The 18,376-nt window shown below is 33.6% G+C and overlaps 1 protein-coding gene across 1 annotated transcript; it reads right to left on the bottom strand.

Annotated features, from left to right (window-relative positions):
- Positions 1 to 10,096: 10,096 nt before the first annotated feature.
- On the bottom strand, positions 10,097 to 17,190 carry LOC123522974 (uncharacterized). Its single transcript, XM_045300525.2, has 2 exons — positions 16,176 to 17,190; positions 10,097 to 12,510 (listed from the first exon to the last, which is right to left on the bottom strand). The coding sequence occupies exons 1-2, from the start codon at positions 17,175 to 17,177 to the stop codon at positions 10,705 to 10,707; spliced, it is 2,808 nt and encodes a 935-aa protein (XP_045156460.2). The 5' UTR covers positions 17,178 to 17,190; the 3' UTR covers positions 10,097 to 10,704.
- Positions 17,191 to 18,376: the final 1,186 nt, after the last annotated feature.

Raw genomic sequence — 18,376 nt, 5'->3', positions numbered from 1 at the left:
GATAGTCTTATAATTTATTATAATAAACTTATATCTTACTCATGGAAAATTCATAGTGGGACACCACCTTGTAATGGTCAGAGGCAAAAGAACAATAGATTTTACTGGTTATCTGGTTAATTGCACAAAATCTCACTTTCAGTCTCCCGCGTCCATGATCCAAAGTTATTGAACAGTCTAAAAATGTTGACCATGCTAGGTTAATCAATTATACGCATGATAGTTACTAACAGCCTAGTACATAAGAAACATTTATTATTTCATTATGAAAATGCTACCTACATGTCAAGCATAGATCTGTCATGTGATTTAAGCAGAAAGAAATGCGGGAAAAAAATAAGGAAAATAGCTCTACAGAGCAAAAACACTGAGGACTATTTGAATCCGCAATATGCGACTACAATCTTTTTCGCGCCATTTTTCTATTTAGTGTATGTATGCCAAAACGGACCTCTGAATGCTATGTCAGCTTTATGATCGTTCAGATTTCACGAAACAATAAGTTTGAATTAACCAAATAGGATCATAATGAACACTGTAAATTTTTATTGTTACAATTTCAACACTAAAACAAACTATTATTCAGTGTAACATGTGGTAACATGGTCCAGACTGACTTCTGACATGAGTTCAAGACGTTTTCAAATAAACTGGGTAATATTGATGGATGTTGGTTTGGAATACCCCATATTTGATGACTTTTTGTGTAAATTAATAAATTTTTATAACAAATATTTCAGAATTTATTTACCTACAGTGTAATAAGTATATAAGGTACATAAAATTCATGCATTATTCATGCATTATTTATTTAAGTACATCACCGGACGATGAAGTAAGCTTCTCTTGAAGAGAGCAGCTCTTTATTTTCTCGGCAAGGATTGGCATCTCGAGTCGCTATACGACATACTTATATTGTGTTTATCGCTTGAAACAATATGGTTGTCTAATGTGCACCGATACTTAAAGTGTACAGGCATTTTTCGGAGTATTTGTTGCAGCTGCTGTCAAATGTTTAAACTGACCCGCATTTGAGGCTGATTCGGAATACCCGAGGAGACTGTACTAATAGTTAAGAGTGGCAGTTCTAGTAGATGCAGTATATTTTCGGAGCATTATTAAAACTTAACAATTATTAAGCAAACAATGTCGTCGACGATCACCTTACGGATCTTTTAATAATGTTTTAATTTTGATGAATTAATCAGCACGTCACTACAGTAAAGTCCTGCGGGATTTTAAGAAATGTTTATCATAAGTTTTCCATCTGTTCCGTCAAACACAATCAAAGTTGAGGAAAGTAACAAATACGCGTTGTCTGACGAAACAGCTAGATTATAATCTTTAGAAAGTCTTACCATATAACTGTAGTTGTTTTGAAAATGTGTTCAGATAGACAACATACAGTTGAAACTCAAAGTTATATCTATCTCGAAGACATTGCCGAGTCCCGTCCCGAAAACACGTGCATAAAATATCATTTTAGTCGAATTTCGGTTATCTCAAGAAGTAAAACGCTCGAATTCGTAAATTAATGACTACTGTCCACCTTATACTTCAAAATTGCTAACAAAGTCAAATAGTTGGGTCTTTTTATATCACCAAAGTAAACCTGTACTCCTGTGTGATCTGCACATTTAGAAGTATATACAGTTATTACAAATTTACAGATAAATTTTGTATTGAAAGTTCTTTAACAATCAACTTTTCAATTATGAATGTAGCTATACATACACTATTAATGAATTTTTTGAATTTAGTTATATCAAATACATTTGAATAGTAGTTTCTAGTTTTTGAAGTTAATATCGCACGAAGAAAAAATAGTGAAAGACAGGCATTGGTTATCTTTAAGAGACAACTGAAACATGGACTTGCCGAGTCGTTTCATCTGAGCGTCCATCTTTTGTCGCGTGGCTCTTAGAATGTAGCATGAAGAACATTCGTTTATTCAATACAAACGAAAACATAATAAACACGCCCTGGTCAGCATTGAGAAGTATATAGGCATAGACAAAAGTCTTTGTTGAGGTGCCAAAATATAATCAAACCACAATATTCCTAATCCGTATTCAGGATCATTCTGACCGCCTAAAATCATAAAATATTATACTGAAAACAAAATCCTAGATCAAGTTCATTTACAGTGCTTACAATTTCTTCACTGGTATTTTAATCATAATTGGTTGGCATTTCGGAGTCCCCTGATTCGTATTAAACAAGAAATAGGGCATAATAGTCATATGTAGCAAAATGCGCCGCCATTTTCTCTAGAGTTGCGTAAGTATTCCTAATCTCTCCGAAGCTGAAATCCCCTACAATATCCAGATGAAAAACGAATGTCATAAAATCCGTTAAATTTTTACTTTTCATTGAAATAACAGTATTATCAAGACTTTGTTCTAACTTCACATAGGAATTAAAAGCACATAGTCTTGCGGTGTATGTTGTGTACAACAGAATCAGTTTTGAATATAATTCATTCCGAACCGATTTGGCCAAAATCTCAAGATGAAACCATCCAACACGTTTGGTAGCATGTGTTGGAAGAAGATTGAACTGGAGTCTAAACGCAAGATCGTTAGCTGAATACACCATTATCTTATAAAGAGGAGTGCACTTACCCTTAAAAAGCATCATACCAGGCGCGCACGATAGTGGTCGACATACTTTCTTTTAAAAAAATAAATAGATGATCTTTTGCGGACTATATTCAATTTGGCGGGTAAGTCCAAATCAAAGCTTTGGCGCAAAAAATGAAATATCGTTACATTTAAATGTAAATAATGAAATGTATGATCATTCTTTGTTCCAGTATACAAATCAAGTTTTCAGTCCTAATATCGATACATTTCCCAAATACGTCAAGAGTACAAATATATACTATATGTTTTATATTCTTTTCTTTTTTTGTTGGATTTAACGTCGCACCGACACATGATAGGTCATATGGCGACTTTCCGGTTTTAATGGTGGAGGAAGACCCCAGGTGCCCCTCTGTACATTATTTCATCACGAGCGGGCACCTGGGTAGAACCACCGACCTTCCGTAAGCCAGCTGGATGGCTTCCTCACAGGAAGAATTCAACGCCCCGAGTGAGGTTCGAACCCACATCGATGAGGGGCAAGTGATTTGAAGTCAGCGACTTTAACCACTCGGCCATGGAGGCCCCCTGTTTATATTCGATCATGCGTTTGACTGGAGTCATAAATCATTTATTTATACAAGCACACATTTCTGAAACTACTTAAATCTTATAATATAAAGGATTTGACTTGTTAATATTTAAATCTGATTGTAACAAAGTCGCTTGCTTTTCATCTATTTCAAAAACTATGAAAAATTATTGCTGTCGGAATAATACTTAACAAATTAAGTAAAAGTATCGTTACAGTTCTGTTCAGCTTTTTTGTAGAAATTAATTTAAATTGATTTCTAACATAATATATAAAATGCAGGTAAATTAGGAAAAATGAGGAATCTTCAAAATATCAAGCTTGCTCGGTAGGTAAGATTTATTATACCCTTAGTAACACTATTCGTGAATCAACCGTACACTCAGCTGAGCAGAAACACTATGGTCGCAAATTTATATCTTTATCACATTTGAAATTAGATGATACTTTAAAACAATTAAAGAAGTCTAAATCCATCTACTTTGAACAAGCGTAATACACGCAAACATGTAAGTGTCCAGGTATATTTATTTTGTTCCTTATGTTAGATACTTAAATAATTACAACTGACGTTGTTGTTTTTGTTTTCGCCTATTCGTAAATCTTTATTATTTTTTAAAAAAGCATTTCAAGTGAAAATATTTTTAATAAGTAGACTTATAATGAGCATTCCAAAATGCAATGAAAATACTCGACGTTCCTTATTCTAGAGAAATACTAGAACACCATTTCAATATCTTACTTGCTAATAACAAAATGAAATACGAGGGTCGTTTAAAAAATACCTAAACTGATATCATAACTTCCAAACTAGCCAATAAAGACATCTTATACCCCAGTCACACATACGGCGCGGATAGCTACATCTGGCCGCGGATAGAAACTTAGTAATCCGTATCGATCCGTACCTGAGCTGTACCTCAAAGTAGTAATCCGTATCCATCCGTACCAACACTTGGTCAAAACGTATTCAAGACTTATCCCAAATTTTAAACTTGCAAGTTTCTCCAACTTTTAAACATGCACAAAAGTTTGAGCGATCCGTAGCCATTTGCGCGTGACTTTAGTCCAACTTGGTTGAAACTTATCCATCCGTAGTTAAATGTACTAAAACGTAGTTTTCTGTACTGAAACTTTCCTCCTCGTTTTGGTCCGTAGTTGAACGTAGTTTAACCGAGGCTGTCCGTACTAACCTAGTTCACCACAGACCCGTCCACGCGCTGGGCAAGTTGACAGGCGCAGTAAAACGTAGTTCAACGTAGTACTTATTCGCGTCCTGTATTTTTTGAACGGCCGTAACTGTGCATAGATACAATGTTTCGGGGTGGATTTTTTAGAATTTCATTTTTATTTAGAAACTGCTCAGATTGTCCGGACAACACGCGGTGCCGCAACTGGCGTCGCAGTTACAAGAGTGACAACAAGCATGCGTAATATCACCTGCTTGCGTGATGTTTTCGCGAGCTCGATGGTAACATTTAGTATATGTGCAAAGTGCTTTAAAATCCTCCACACTTTTGTCGAGAATAGATTTATCTGAACACTTCACATGTTGAACACATAGTAACGCAAGTGCCAAAAATAAGGAATATATCCTGACATCTTCACAATTCTGTCACACCTATGAATGTTATGGTAGTTCTGCACGTTTGATAAACCAGGACGTCATTTATCCTACCTTCGTGAAAAATAAAGGCAAAAATCAAGGGGTCAGATAAATTTTGCTTTATCTGGTTAGTGACTAGATAAAGCTTGGCGGACTACTTTTTGGTTCTTTTTTTTAAACGACGCCATCTTGTTTTTGACAAAAACTGCTAAAAGACATATTTATGCAATTATTTTCATATACGCGCTTTTATTAGGTACGTGAGACCATGTCACAAATGTATAGTGTATGCATACCGTATTTGCAATTACTACAAAAAGTTTTTATAAATGTAACGCACGGAGAAACGGAAAGTGACTCATGTATAGCGTTTGTTCAGGATTTTAGCTTTCTACACTTCAGTCTAGGAATATATTGCGTCTGGAATGGAGTGTTATTGAATAAAATCATCGAGGAAACGGTGTGCCTATTTGTTCTGTCAAGCGGCGTTATGGCGTGTATATAAGTCACGTCAATCGTTTGCTTGGTGAGGATGGGTAAATCCGGCATTCAACTGAACTTCGGACAAAACTTCACTTGGCAGCAAATTAAAATTATTCTTTAATGTTCAGCAGAACAGAGAAGTCGGACACAAAGCAAAACAAGGTTAGCCTTTGTTTTTCGGCTCATATTTTATAATGATTTATTTTAAAGACCTGTTTATGTAATGGTGGGGCGTATTAATTTCTGTGCAAGACAGGCTCAGATCTAGTTGGTGGTAAATTTTGAATTTTAATTAAAGAATGATTTTAGATCAGAAGGTAGGATAAATAGAACATTACGTTACTGTCTTATAAATTTAAATTTATTAAGTTCGTCTACGAAAAAATAAAGTCTCGACAGAGCCTCGACTTTTATATTTTCTCCGACTCACTTAATAAATTTAAATTTATAAGACAGTAACCTAATATTCTCTATTTATTCAGATAAAGGTATGAAACCTTGGTAAGTCATAAGAGATTGAAAACCGATTTACGGATATTTGGCATGACCTGTGTAAACTTACAAAAACTCATATACGTTGAGATTTTACTTCCATTACAACATAATTTTCAATTTTATTTACTTTATTGTATTCAGATCATGCAAACAAACATGATAAAATGAGGAGTGCATTACCTTTTTTAAATGTTTTTCATATTCTCAAAAGTTTTACCTTTCCAATTAAATACTAATATAAAATTCTATCAGATAGCACGATATATGAAACACCGCAATTAACAAACCCATTAGTGACTCACTAAAACATAGCAATATTTCTATATAAACAATTCTTCCATCACGAACAAGTTGTGAGTATCCATATAAATTAAATGTTTATACGTCAAAAGGTTGAAATAATTGACACTGAAACTCCATTTTTGACACGTTTTAGGATGAACAAAGTTGCTTACAGAACGGGAAAAGGATTGTATAACACAAAGAGGTGTTCCCAAACGCGCAGTACTCCTCGTTTAAATGGGTCAACGGTGTTGTTGTACATATAAAATAGATTGGCCAGGTTTATAGCTTGGTCAGGGCTACGGATATGCGATATATATCGTATTTAACATTATTTTTAAGCATGGATCCCCTTCATTTTGGAACCGTCCATGTTTACAAACACGTTTGTTTATTTTATGAGGGGTAAATGCTCTAATATCTCTATTTATGTCCTACATTTGCTGAAATGTATGAACGTATGATAAGTGATAATATATACTTTATTTAAATACCTTAATTCAAAATTTCAGAACTTAACATCATTTGTTTTCCGTTTCCAAGGCATGACCAAAACGTCATATCAAACAAATTTCATCAGCACAACTCGTGATTACACATATTTTCACCATCTTCCCTGTGAACAATGATAAACTGTTTATATAATTTTTCTGTGGTATTAATGAAATGAAAGTAATAGAAGAACATTTTACTGCTGTTACTGTTATACTGCTATTTAAACAAGTCGTAAATATGTTTTCTTTATCTAGTATTCTAATGTTAGTATAGCGTACAAACAAACCGTTAAGACATGATGGGTCAAGCAAGTACTGGAAAACGCATGCTTCGGCACCACTAGGTTTAAGCCACATAGCATCATAGCTGCTACTGTAACGCATGCTTCTAAGAAGCATATACCTGTGAGTACTATAATGAGAACTGCTTGTTGGCCAAAGGAGTCAACTTTCCGTAAGTTTTATAACAAGCTAGTCACAAATGATACGGGTTTTGCAGAAATAATGGCACAATTATTTACCAATTAAGACAGTATTATATGAAAAACATGGAAAGATGACACATATCAATTCGACAAAAAGTAATATTTTAAAGTACCTTTTAAAGTTTAAATAAAAAAAACATACTTCATATGTTAGAACAATGACTTATAGTAAAGTAATGAATTGAATAGTAGGATTCAGAACCACTGGATATGAAATAAAAAGCAAATGTCATGGTAAAATGTATTTGATACAGACTAAAGAAGGTAAGATGGTTAAAATGGCGAGGGCGCGGGGCAAAAACCCGCTATTTAGCCCGTCGCGGAGCGAAAACACGATGATAAGCGGGGTCGCGGGGCAAAAAGTCGAGATTTAAGCCTTAAAATGGCAGGGGCGCGGAGCGAAAACTGTTTAGCGGGTTTGCAGGGCGAGATTTAGTAAATGGTATGTCGGAGGCGTTGACCCGCGCACCTGCCATTTTAACTTGTTAATTCTCGCGTTTTCGCTTGGCGGGAACTCGCGGGGCGAAAATGCGAAATGGCAGAAATCAGCCAGCATAACCATATGGGTATTCTTGTTAAACCCAATCTTAATTGTTTTAGAGTTTTAAAAGGTTTCTGTTTTTATTTTGTTTCCAATATGGTATTGCACTCCTAATTTTTCCATGTTTATTTGCAAGCTCTAAGTGAAATTGAAAGGTATGTTACAACTGAAGTAAAATCTCGAGGAAATCATGATACAAGATATCAACATTTATCACATGTTTGATAGCCCATGTGCAGTTACGAAACCTCAATAAACTACAGCGAGTCCAAAATCATGCCGCTAAAGTAGTCAAGAATGCTTCCTATGAACAACCAAGTGCCGAATTTCTGAAAGAACTACACTGGCTTCCAGTTAAGGCTAGAGTCATGTTCAAAGTTTTAGTAATAGTCTTCCGTGTCATCAATGGTACAGCTCCAGTATATTTGAGGGAAATGTTTGTACCTACTCGACAACGATACAGACTTCGTTCACAAAGTGACACCAACTTTAACATTCCTAGACGGCGAACAAAATTAGCAGACAGATCTATAGCAGCCGTTGGTCCCAAATGGTGGAACGATCTGCCTAGCTATCTGAAAAACATTCAGTCTGAAGCCAGCTTTAGATCAAAACTAAAAACACATTTATTTAGGCAGTTTCATGAACAATGAGTGTAGTCTTATTAAAATACAAAATATCACAGGTGGTGTAAAATAGTATTTATACATGTCCAAATCTCTAAATCTAAGGTCTAGAATCTTGTTCATATTTTGTATGTATATATTTTAAATGTGTGTTATGTAATTGTAAAGCGCATGGAATATTTTATAATTTTTGCGTTATATAAATGCCAAGAATTTGTATTTGTATTTAGTTTAAAACAAAAGATAAGTCTTCTTTAATTTGTATACGTGCTCAGTAGTTTTGATCCTTAATCAGTTTCGACCAAATCACTATTGCAATGCAAGTATTCTCAAAATAGATTCGTCCGTATTTTTTGAAATGATATATTCTCACCGAAGGCGTTATAAATTCTTGACGAAAACACAAATATCTTTGTAAGCTCCCACCGATATTAATCTTTTCAACAATATTCAGAACTAATAGATACGAGGTGATCTAGAATTAATGAGATTTTCATTATTAATCAGTAACAGAAAACGAGAAAAATGTTGTCTTTGAAGTACAGTAAAGACTGTCTGTAGTGACCAACCTTCGGAGAATTTCTAAAAGGTCTTTGTAGACAGAGAGTCTCTATACACATCGAGATGATCAGATTGTTTGAGAAAGCTGCGAATGCGTATTGGTACGACTTCACACGGTGTCATGTATGGATTCTTTTTCTGACTGAAAAACTCTGGCATAGCATGATTTGTCGAGAGATACAGTTAAATAGACAATGGAGTATGTGGCCACTTGTTAAGGTAACTCATCTAGATGTGAACACTACAGAGAGTTTAAATCCCTATTAGATGTGGAGTTCTACCTAAAAATGGACCTCCATTTTACTTGCGCAAAAGTTTGCTAAATTTAGATGTTCAAGTCATAAACTGGGTAATGAACTTGGTAGACACATTGAGATCCCCAGAGAAGAAAGAATCTGTACCTAATGTCTTGAGCACCAGATAGTCGTTGTCGAGAATGAGTTTCATTTGTTTTTTGAATGTGGAAAATACGCACAAGCAAGAGAGTTCCATCTTGGACAACCTTCCCATAGCACACTAAATGTGTTCTATGCAAAGATGTCCACTGATAACAAAGCAGAATTGTTAAAAGTATATAATGATAGAATAGGCAAGGTGTGTTTTTGTTTAAATACTCCCAAAATGACTTATTGTATGGGTGCAATTCTCTATACTTTGTAATGTTTATAAAGTACATGTATTATGGGCCGGTGGCCTTTCTTTACAAAATAAAAAAGTTGTGTTGAGTTGAGTATGACCCATGTAATAGTGTACCTTTTGAAAAGTATTAATTCCTACAATAAATTTACTTTGATTTAAATTTTTCAGGGAGGCGTAGGTTAAAGCCCCACTGGAAACAATTCTTTTACCTTTTTTTCAGGACTTATTATTGATTCATTGTACAAAAGTGATCATCTTTCATTTGATAAGTGATTTCTTGCTGTACAAATTGAATTTACCTCTGAAACAGCAGGGAGCAGGATAAGACAGCTTTAAACATACTGAGTTACATGCGGTAGAAGTTCTCTATTTTGCCTTTACTCTTTAGATTACATATTTTGGAAGAAATGTAGGTAGGTTTTACTTCTGCCCCAATGCTATTTTTTAATGAAGTAAGCAAATTTTTTAAAGATCCCACTGGACTCCACCTTAATTTTTCAATGTTGTAGTAAGAATTCTGTCTCATTAAATCCTTTTACTTGAGGTACCCTAAAAAATGGTATCAACAGTTTTATTTTGTGTTTTATAATTGTTTACCAATAGTTCGACGTTTCTTTTATCAAAATTAATTGTATAATGCATTCTCTGCAAACATTTTGGACAGTGGCCATCACTTCGAAATTTGTCTCTACTTGAGCTTGAGGAAATATCACGAATTATACCAAATTTATAAAAAAAACGGTTTCAATTTTGCATACAAGTATCTCACTGGATACAATATATTGCTGTAACATTGTTTTAAACTTTTGAAATGCTCACCTTTAGTAATAACTGAATGAAAAACTTGGTATTGGTAGTATTGCCATTTTGAAAGAGAGATGCATTATTGTCAGAATGTCATGTTTTAGCTCTAGCCGGGCTTATGTATATCATGATAACCATAGTGTTTTTTCAGGTAATTTATTCTGAATATGACCTTTTTCTCTGGCTTCAAAACACTCCAATACAAATAAAAATTAATTTTATTCCGCTAGTTCAATTTTATTCTAAAAAGAAAATATCCTTAGAAAAAATAATCAATCTGATGTTGTTTGAAGCATGCAGCCATTAGAAATTGTTTTGGGGAAATTTGGAAACCTTATAACCAGATAATTATAAACCTCATTAACTTCATATCCTCATGTGCGTCTTCACATTATAAATTTGGCATGAAGTTTCAAGTTACCAGTATACAAATTCTTCTTCTCCATGTACAGCTAACAAAGTTGTTCAGCATTCTCCATTCCCATATCAATTTCGAGGGCCTGACTAAACTTCAAAACTTAGTATCAGTATTATCAGACATTGTAATGGTAATATTTTTGGCACCATTTACAGAAGCAATAGAATTACTGGTTGTATGATTGGTCTCTTTAGTTTGACCATTAGTTTTCTTATGTATTTGTGAATGCATCATATCGAAAACACGTTTGTTTATAACAAACGAAAACATTATGAACACACCCTGCCCTGCATTGAAAATTATGAAAGCATAAGTAAACAAAAGTGAGTCCGTAAATATATAAACATATCCAAATATCCAGGTAATGCCAGTTAATGTAGACAGTTTAGTTAATATTAATAAAGTGTGCCGCTCTTGGTTACTACTTTCTGCCATGTCTGGCAAGCGGGACACACACCAAATGACATACGAAAACATAAGCATGTTGGCTACAAGCACAAGACCAAGAGGAACAAAAACAAAACAAAGAAGCATGATTGGGTCCCAAATAAAGCAAGTTGAACCACCGTAGCCTAGACTTACTGCTCCATCTGCTGAAACAACGGCGACAACTATATGGCATATAACCAAAATGGCAGACATTGATTCTGCGAAAATGAGATAATGAACAAATTTCTTCATTGTATGAACATAAGCAGATCGTTCTTTAATCTTCACAAAGACATTCAGCATATGGAAAGTACAGATACACATCCAGAAGAAATATGTCAGCAAGGTATAATGAAGACCAATGCCGACTGCCGAGCAAATCCGTGAGTTATTAATGTCTGTTACATCAGTTACTAACAGTAGTGTATGAAAAAGGAAAAGATGAACAACTAGAGCCATGTTATTTAATCCCGGAAGAGTTCTTAAGCTAGGAAGAAAACAATAGACAAAGAATGTTAGTAAAAGGGAGATAATAGAACAAACAAGACAAATGATAGTTAACACTGCCAACTCGTGCGTAACTGTAGAAACATTTTTGGTGGGTAATTGTGAAAAGTACTCGTCGGCACAAACCAGTACATTTTCCTCGTTTTTTGAGGTCAGCATCTTTGAAAAGAAAAAAGTAAAAGGTAATGATTTAGAAACGCCGTAGGTTTTAAGGTTTGATACTTTCTTGCTAGTAATATCTATATTAAATTCGTTACTTTGAAGTTCTATACGGGGACAAAATGGATTTGGTTGAATTGAAAGCACAGATTCGCATCTTTGCATAGGCGAAAGAGCATCTTCCACAAACCACAAAATGCCAAGTCCATCATCGGGATCATTCTGGCCGCTCAAAAACATTAAATGCTGAGAAGGATCTAAATGAAGTTGATTTAAATTATTTATATATTCTTCACTAGTATTATTTCTATAGATTGCCGGCATTTCAGTATCATCTGATGGGTACTGCACGGTATATTGTGCGTAGTAATCGTTCGTTGCATAAATCGTTGCCATTTCTTCTATGACTGCGGAAATGTTCCATATTCCTTCAATACTGAAATCCACTGCAAAGGACAAATACGAAACGAATTGCATGAATTCGGTTAGGTTATCACGATTCATCAGCATAACAGTATTTTCAAGACTATGTTGCAATTTCAAGTACACATTGAATGCACATATCTCTGCATCGTTTGCTGTATGAATCATGTCTATTTTAGGAATAAACTGACTTAAAACCGAATGGACTAAGTTCATTAAAAGTTCCGAATCACCTCTTGCAGCAATATGCGTTGGAATTAGATTGAAATGGAGACTGAATACAACGCTGTTGTCAAGAAATACCATCTCCGGGTAAAGCGAAGAACACCTGTTCTTGTAGAGCCTCATACCAGACGCACACCGTAATGGTCTACACACATCCTTAAAATAAAACACAACTTAAAGAGATATGTATCAATGATGTGTTCATATGGAGATGTGAAAATCAGCTAAAAGAAATTATTCTTGGCATCTATCATAAGTACAATTTTTCAATGTTAAGTCAAAGGATATACTCCTCTACAGTATATAGCAAATTACTTCGTTAAGAACTGAAAAAAAAATGTTTTTCCTATGTATGTTTCAGCTTAATGTTTCAGTTATCTGTTATTATTATTTTCTTTCTTTATTCATTTAAATATAGACTGTGGTTGGTTTAAACAATATTTTATTCAACAAATAGCATGAAATTACAATATATATTACAAAAGCAAGGGATCGAGTAGTAAGCTTATAAGTCTTTTTAAAAAGTTTACTCATTTCCGAAAACGGGTACATACTAAATTAGAGTGACAACAATTAATTACAAAATTAATACATGTTTGCAGTCAACTCTTTATAAAACGTTTAAGTTTGAAATATCTTTAAAATTTCTTAAAGTTCTTAATTTGGAGTTGACTATACTAGTAAATTGTAGACATGAAATAGAAATGTGATATTTAATACGTGTTGAACTATAAGCAAATAGCCGATGAATGAACATTAGTGATAGAGTGAGAGAGGAAAGCGAGAGTGTGCATTTGTGCATATGTATGAGTATGCGTGTGCGTGTCCGTGTGAGAGAAAGAGAGAAAGATAGAGAGAGAGAAAGAGAGGGAGAGGAAGGAGAGGGAAAGAGAGAGAGGAAGAAGAAAGAGACACACAGAGAGCGTGTTTGGTTGCTTTCGAAAAGGGTCGCTTGTGGGATATTAAGGATTGGTGTTTGCAACTCTGTTCGATGAACTGTGGTTGGTGGTGCTTCTGCACTTTGACGTAAATAAATGTTCATTTTGTTAATTTGTGAAGGCCAAACTTTAAATGTTGTTTAAACTTTGGCTTATATATATGATTTAAATACCCGAGGATTCATAATAAATAACTTAGTACGCATGTTTTGTACATATATATTACCATGTGAACAAAAATAATAAAATATAAATAAAGACAAAAATGAGGATTCTACGAAATAAAAAGAATGCCTTGTCAGTTTCTGCCTATCAATATTGCTCGGTAGGTAAGTTTAAATTATGCTCTCCATAAAACTATTTGTGACACAACTGTACACTCAGCTGAGCAGAAATACTATGGTCGCAAATTTATATCATTATCATATTTGAACCCAGAAAACACTTTAAAATAGTCAAAATTCATCTACTTTGAACAAGCGTAATACACGCAGACATGTATGCATCCAAGTATATTTCTATTTTTCCTATGTTAGATACTTAAATGATTACAACTGAGGTTGTTGTTTCTGTTTTTCCCTATTCGTAAAGTGATCTTTATTTTTGTATTCGAAGTGAAAATATTTTTTAAAATCTTATAATGAGCATTCCAAAACGCACTTAAGATCTGCACTGTTCGCTATTCAGTCAGTATCATTTTGGTAAGCACCCCTTTTAACATTTAATGATACTGTCCAAATTTACAAATGAGGTTGTTGTTTCTGTTTTTCCCTATTCGTAACGTGATCTTTATTTTTGTATTTGAAGTGAAAATATTTTTTTAAACTTATAATGAGCCTTAAGATCTGCACTAATCGCTATTCAGCCAGTATCGTTTTGGTAAGCACCCCTTTTAACATTTAATAGTACTGTCCAAATTTAAAGATGGATAAGTTTATTAGCAATTTAGCAGGGTAAGGGTAACTGAAATATCCAGATAATGGATTTCTTTTGTCATTCATTTCACTCGAGATTGTAAAAACAATCTATTTACAGGTGTATTATTCGTATTCGTAAATGTGATACATTTTAGTCACTAAACCTAATAATTAGAAATATACAGAAAAACGGATATTGAAACTTGTCATTATGTCGTGGTATTACACATAGTGCACATCATGAATTCATCAGCTCTCAAACATTTAATCCTTCCAAAGGAGAGATAAAATAATTAACTAAAATTAATTACTTTTGGCAAAATAATTGTAATTAATTAATTACTTTTTGAAAATGACTTGTAATTTGATTTAATTTAATTAGCAATTTTCTCACTGTAATTGGAACTAATTAATTATTTTTGAAAATAATTAGGCACATCCCTGTCCAATAAGATAGGTTAACTAAAACTTTTGTCTTCTACAGTAATTAAAAAGTTTCTGTCGATGTTTTCCTAAGTTCGATAATGTTTTGATTAGATGTCTAGACGTTTTTGTGACGTCATTTTATGCAAGCCCACATATGACTACCCTGGCTAAACAGTTATTCATTTTAAAATCGAATGACCGATTGGCTTAACATTTACTGAGACATCAAAACGTTGACTGAGCTGATAGCGCTTTGCATTAGTTATCAAATATTCTCTAGTTTTGCATTGTGCGATGTCGTTCTATTCTAATAATTACTGTTGCGGGCACAAAAAGGGGACAAAGCGCCAGTGTTCGTATTTATTGAACAACAACAACAACAACAACAATTACTTTTATTTAAGTCAGGTCACATAGTGTAACAGTATGACTGAATAAAGTAAATAAAGTGTGGGTTTTTGTTAGCAATATTACAATAAGATAATTTTCTGTAATGAACATGGGGACAGTTATTTTGTCATCAACAAAGCACATTGTTAATGTTTACAGATAGATGGAATTATCTTGCAAATAAATACATCCTAATCGCCTTAAAATTACAGATAATTACAGATGTCAAAAAAGTTAAGTTAAGAGAAAGGTAAAAAAAAAATAAATAAGTGTCAGTCTCACTAAAATACAGGTATACACAGCAATATTGAATACACATGCGCAGACAGGATTTAATGGACCATGCCAAAATACGGTCAGTTATCGTGGGAAAAAAAATCTACAACCCTACTACGATAGTACTTTTGCACGAAAATCTCGCTTACTGCGGGTTTTATGAATGACATTCTCGATAGTGATTAAAATAGAACAAAAAGTGTGTCAAGTGTTTCTGTGAACGTAATTTCAAAACAATATAGTAAAATTATAGCGAAACAAAAAAAAAGGGACTTTATTTCATGTGAACAAACCTCGTAGGCCCTACCTAGGTTTCTTAATCATGCATTATCATCCAGTAAACACTTAATTTTACAGGTATGTAATGACTGAACATATATGATCTTTTTCTCTCAATGCCCCTCATTTCTGGCGACGTATATTTTACAGTGTGCTGCTGATGATAATAAGACTACAAACGCCGGTTGTTGTTGTTTTTTGTGTTTTTTTTGTTGTTGTTTTTTTTTTTTGTTTGTTTTTTTGGTGTTTTTTTTTTTTCAAAGAAAAGAAAAATGTAATTTCATTGACAAGAAAATGATATACAACATTAAAAAGTGATTCATGGATTTACAGAAGTCCCAATATAATTTATACCCATGTAAACGTGCGCAAAATAGCATTTAAATCTTGAATATATATTATTATTTTCGCTATAAATCCTCAATTTAACTTACTGGCTGTGGGCTTGACAGACCTTGGGTATATTTACAGGGCTATTTTATCAACATCATATTACTACAAATATTTAAGGTATTTCTATAATGTTAGACTTCAGTATATTATACTTATCAGATATTACAAAAATAAAACCTGTTATTTTTGGGCAATATCTTACCTTAAGTGGGTCGTACTTTGAGCCACTGGAGCATTTTGTGACCTTGCTCTGTAAAGATGATCCGTCTAAATCGTAAAAATCTAAAAGAGCCAGGAATGAGATGTCAATTTGATGTTTGCTATTAGGCTCACAGATGCCGTCTTCATCTTTTAATGTATTTCCATTACAAAGAAAACAGTGTATGTTTTTAAAGCCTTTATACTCTGACGTATACGACATGCAGGCCGTTTCCAGGGCGTAGTCATACTGATACCAGCTGCCGGTTACATTACATCTGTCTATAACACCGCTACAACGTTTCACATCATACCGTTGCGTCGTAAATGAAGGTTCGAATATAACTTGACACCAAGGTTCTTCCGAAAGCTTCAAAAGAATTTCAGATATATTTGATAGTAATAATTTCTTTTTGTTTGCACATACAATTTCTGTGTTCCAAAATTGTAGATTTGTATTTACGACATTATGGCAAATAGCACAGTAATAATTTTTGAAAGTAATATTCATTGTATTAGATGAAAGAGGCATGAGTGTTTGAGTGTCTTCCTGTCCAAAATTGAATTCATGATATTCCCGTGAACATTTTCCATTTATGTATTCATTTGTGTAATCCACTGGACAATTTCCAATCATGTTAAACGGAACCCCGTTTAATTTGTTTGAACTGAACGGCCGTAACTGTGCATAAACACATTGTTCCGGGGCGGATTTTAATTTAAGAATTTCAGTTTCATTTAAAAACCGTTCTGGTTTGTCCGGACAACATGCGGTGCCGCAACTGACGTCACAGTTACAAGAGTGACAACAAGCGTGCGTGCCATTACCTGCCCGCGTGATGTTTTTGCGAGCTGGGTGATAACAAAGGTCAGTATATGGGCAAAATGCTTCATAATCCTCCACACTTTTCTTGAGAATAAAGTCTCTGCTCTCATTTTTATCTGAACTCTTCACATGTTGAACACATAGTAACACAAGTGCCAAAAATAAGGAATATTCTGACATCTTCACACTTCTGTCTTACCTATGAATGTTAAGGTAGTTCTATACGTTTGTCGAAACGTCATTTATCCGGATAAAAAGGATGAAACCTTGGGAAGGCATGAAAAATTGAAAATAGATTTACGGATATTTGGCATTTCGTATGTAAACTTATAAAAAACCAATAATGTCACTAACAATCAAAAAATTAAAACAAAAAAAAATGTTGACACGTGAATTTATTTCCATTAATGTCTTACAATTAGCTTGAAAATCTTTGATCTCTTTCACCAGGGAAAAATATCTCAAAACTAAAGATATGGACTTATTCATGATCACTTTATATGACTATGTAATAGACGATATGTTATATAATAATTGTTATAAAAAATGATCAAAATTCCTTCTTAGTATCTCTTTTAGTTTAAAGAAAAATGAGGTTATGTCAAATTCTACGGTGGCGATATTTTTATTCCGAACGTACAGAACTACCATAGAAGCACCATATGTATTACTGCGTTATAGTTCCATGCAATCACAGTAATAAGACAAATTATTTTAAACTTTAAACATTTCCATTCATCAATAAGGTTCCGTTAAATGTGGAACCTACGAATCTCTTGTAACATTTCATTTATCCATTTCTGTCCACTGATGCATTGCCTTTGTAAATTTGTTCAGGCCAAATAGTATCAAGAAATTTGTTTCCAGTTACATGTCCTTTAAAGTAAACATCTTTACAGAGTAATAACAAATTCAGAAATAGAAAATTCTCTTGGAAACATAATTACATAAAATATAAGTGTATTTTGGGTGATGAGCAAATTTCAATTCGTTATGTTGTTTCATATCGAGCATAGAGGATAAAATGAAAGTAAACCAAAATAGAATTTTATCGTTTAATGAAATAATATAAACCAAATATGAATATCACTTTTGATTACTGGTCAGAAAAGTAATTTTATTGACACAATTAATTTGAATTATACATGTAAGTCAGGAAGTGTTATTAAATGAAAATTTCTAAGGTGATATTTCAGACTGATTGACACTGAATTTCCATACTTTAACAAAAAAGTATTATGAAGACACAAATTCTTAAGCGATCACTTCAATTTGTCAAATATCGGCGGTAATTATGTTGAAAGGTCTTGTCAGGAAACACACGGCTTTTTTTATAAACTGAAAGTCTACACTTAAAGCATTGACGAATGTTTTGGAAA

This window comes from Mercenaria mercenaria, chromosome 8, assembly GCF_021730395.1.
Source record: "Mercenaria mercenaria strain notata chromosome 8, MADL_Memer_1, whole genome shotgun sequence".
NCBI classification, from domain to species: Eukaryota; Metazoa; Mollusca; class Bivalvia; order Venerida; family Veneridae; genus Mercenaria; species Mercenaria mercenaria.
This window is presented reverse-complemented; position numbering and strand designations above follow the sequence as displayed.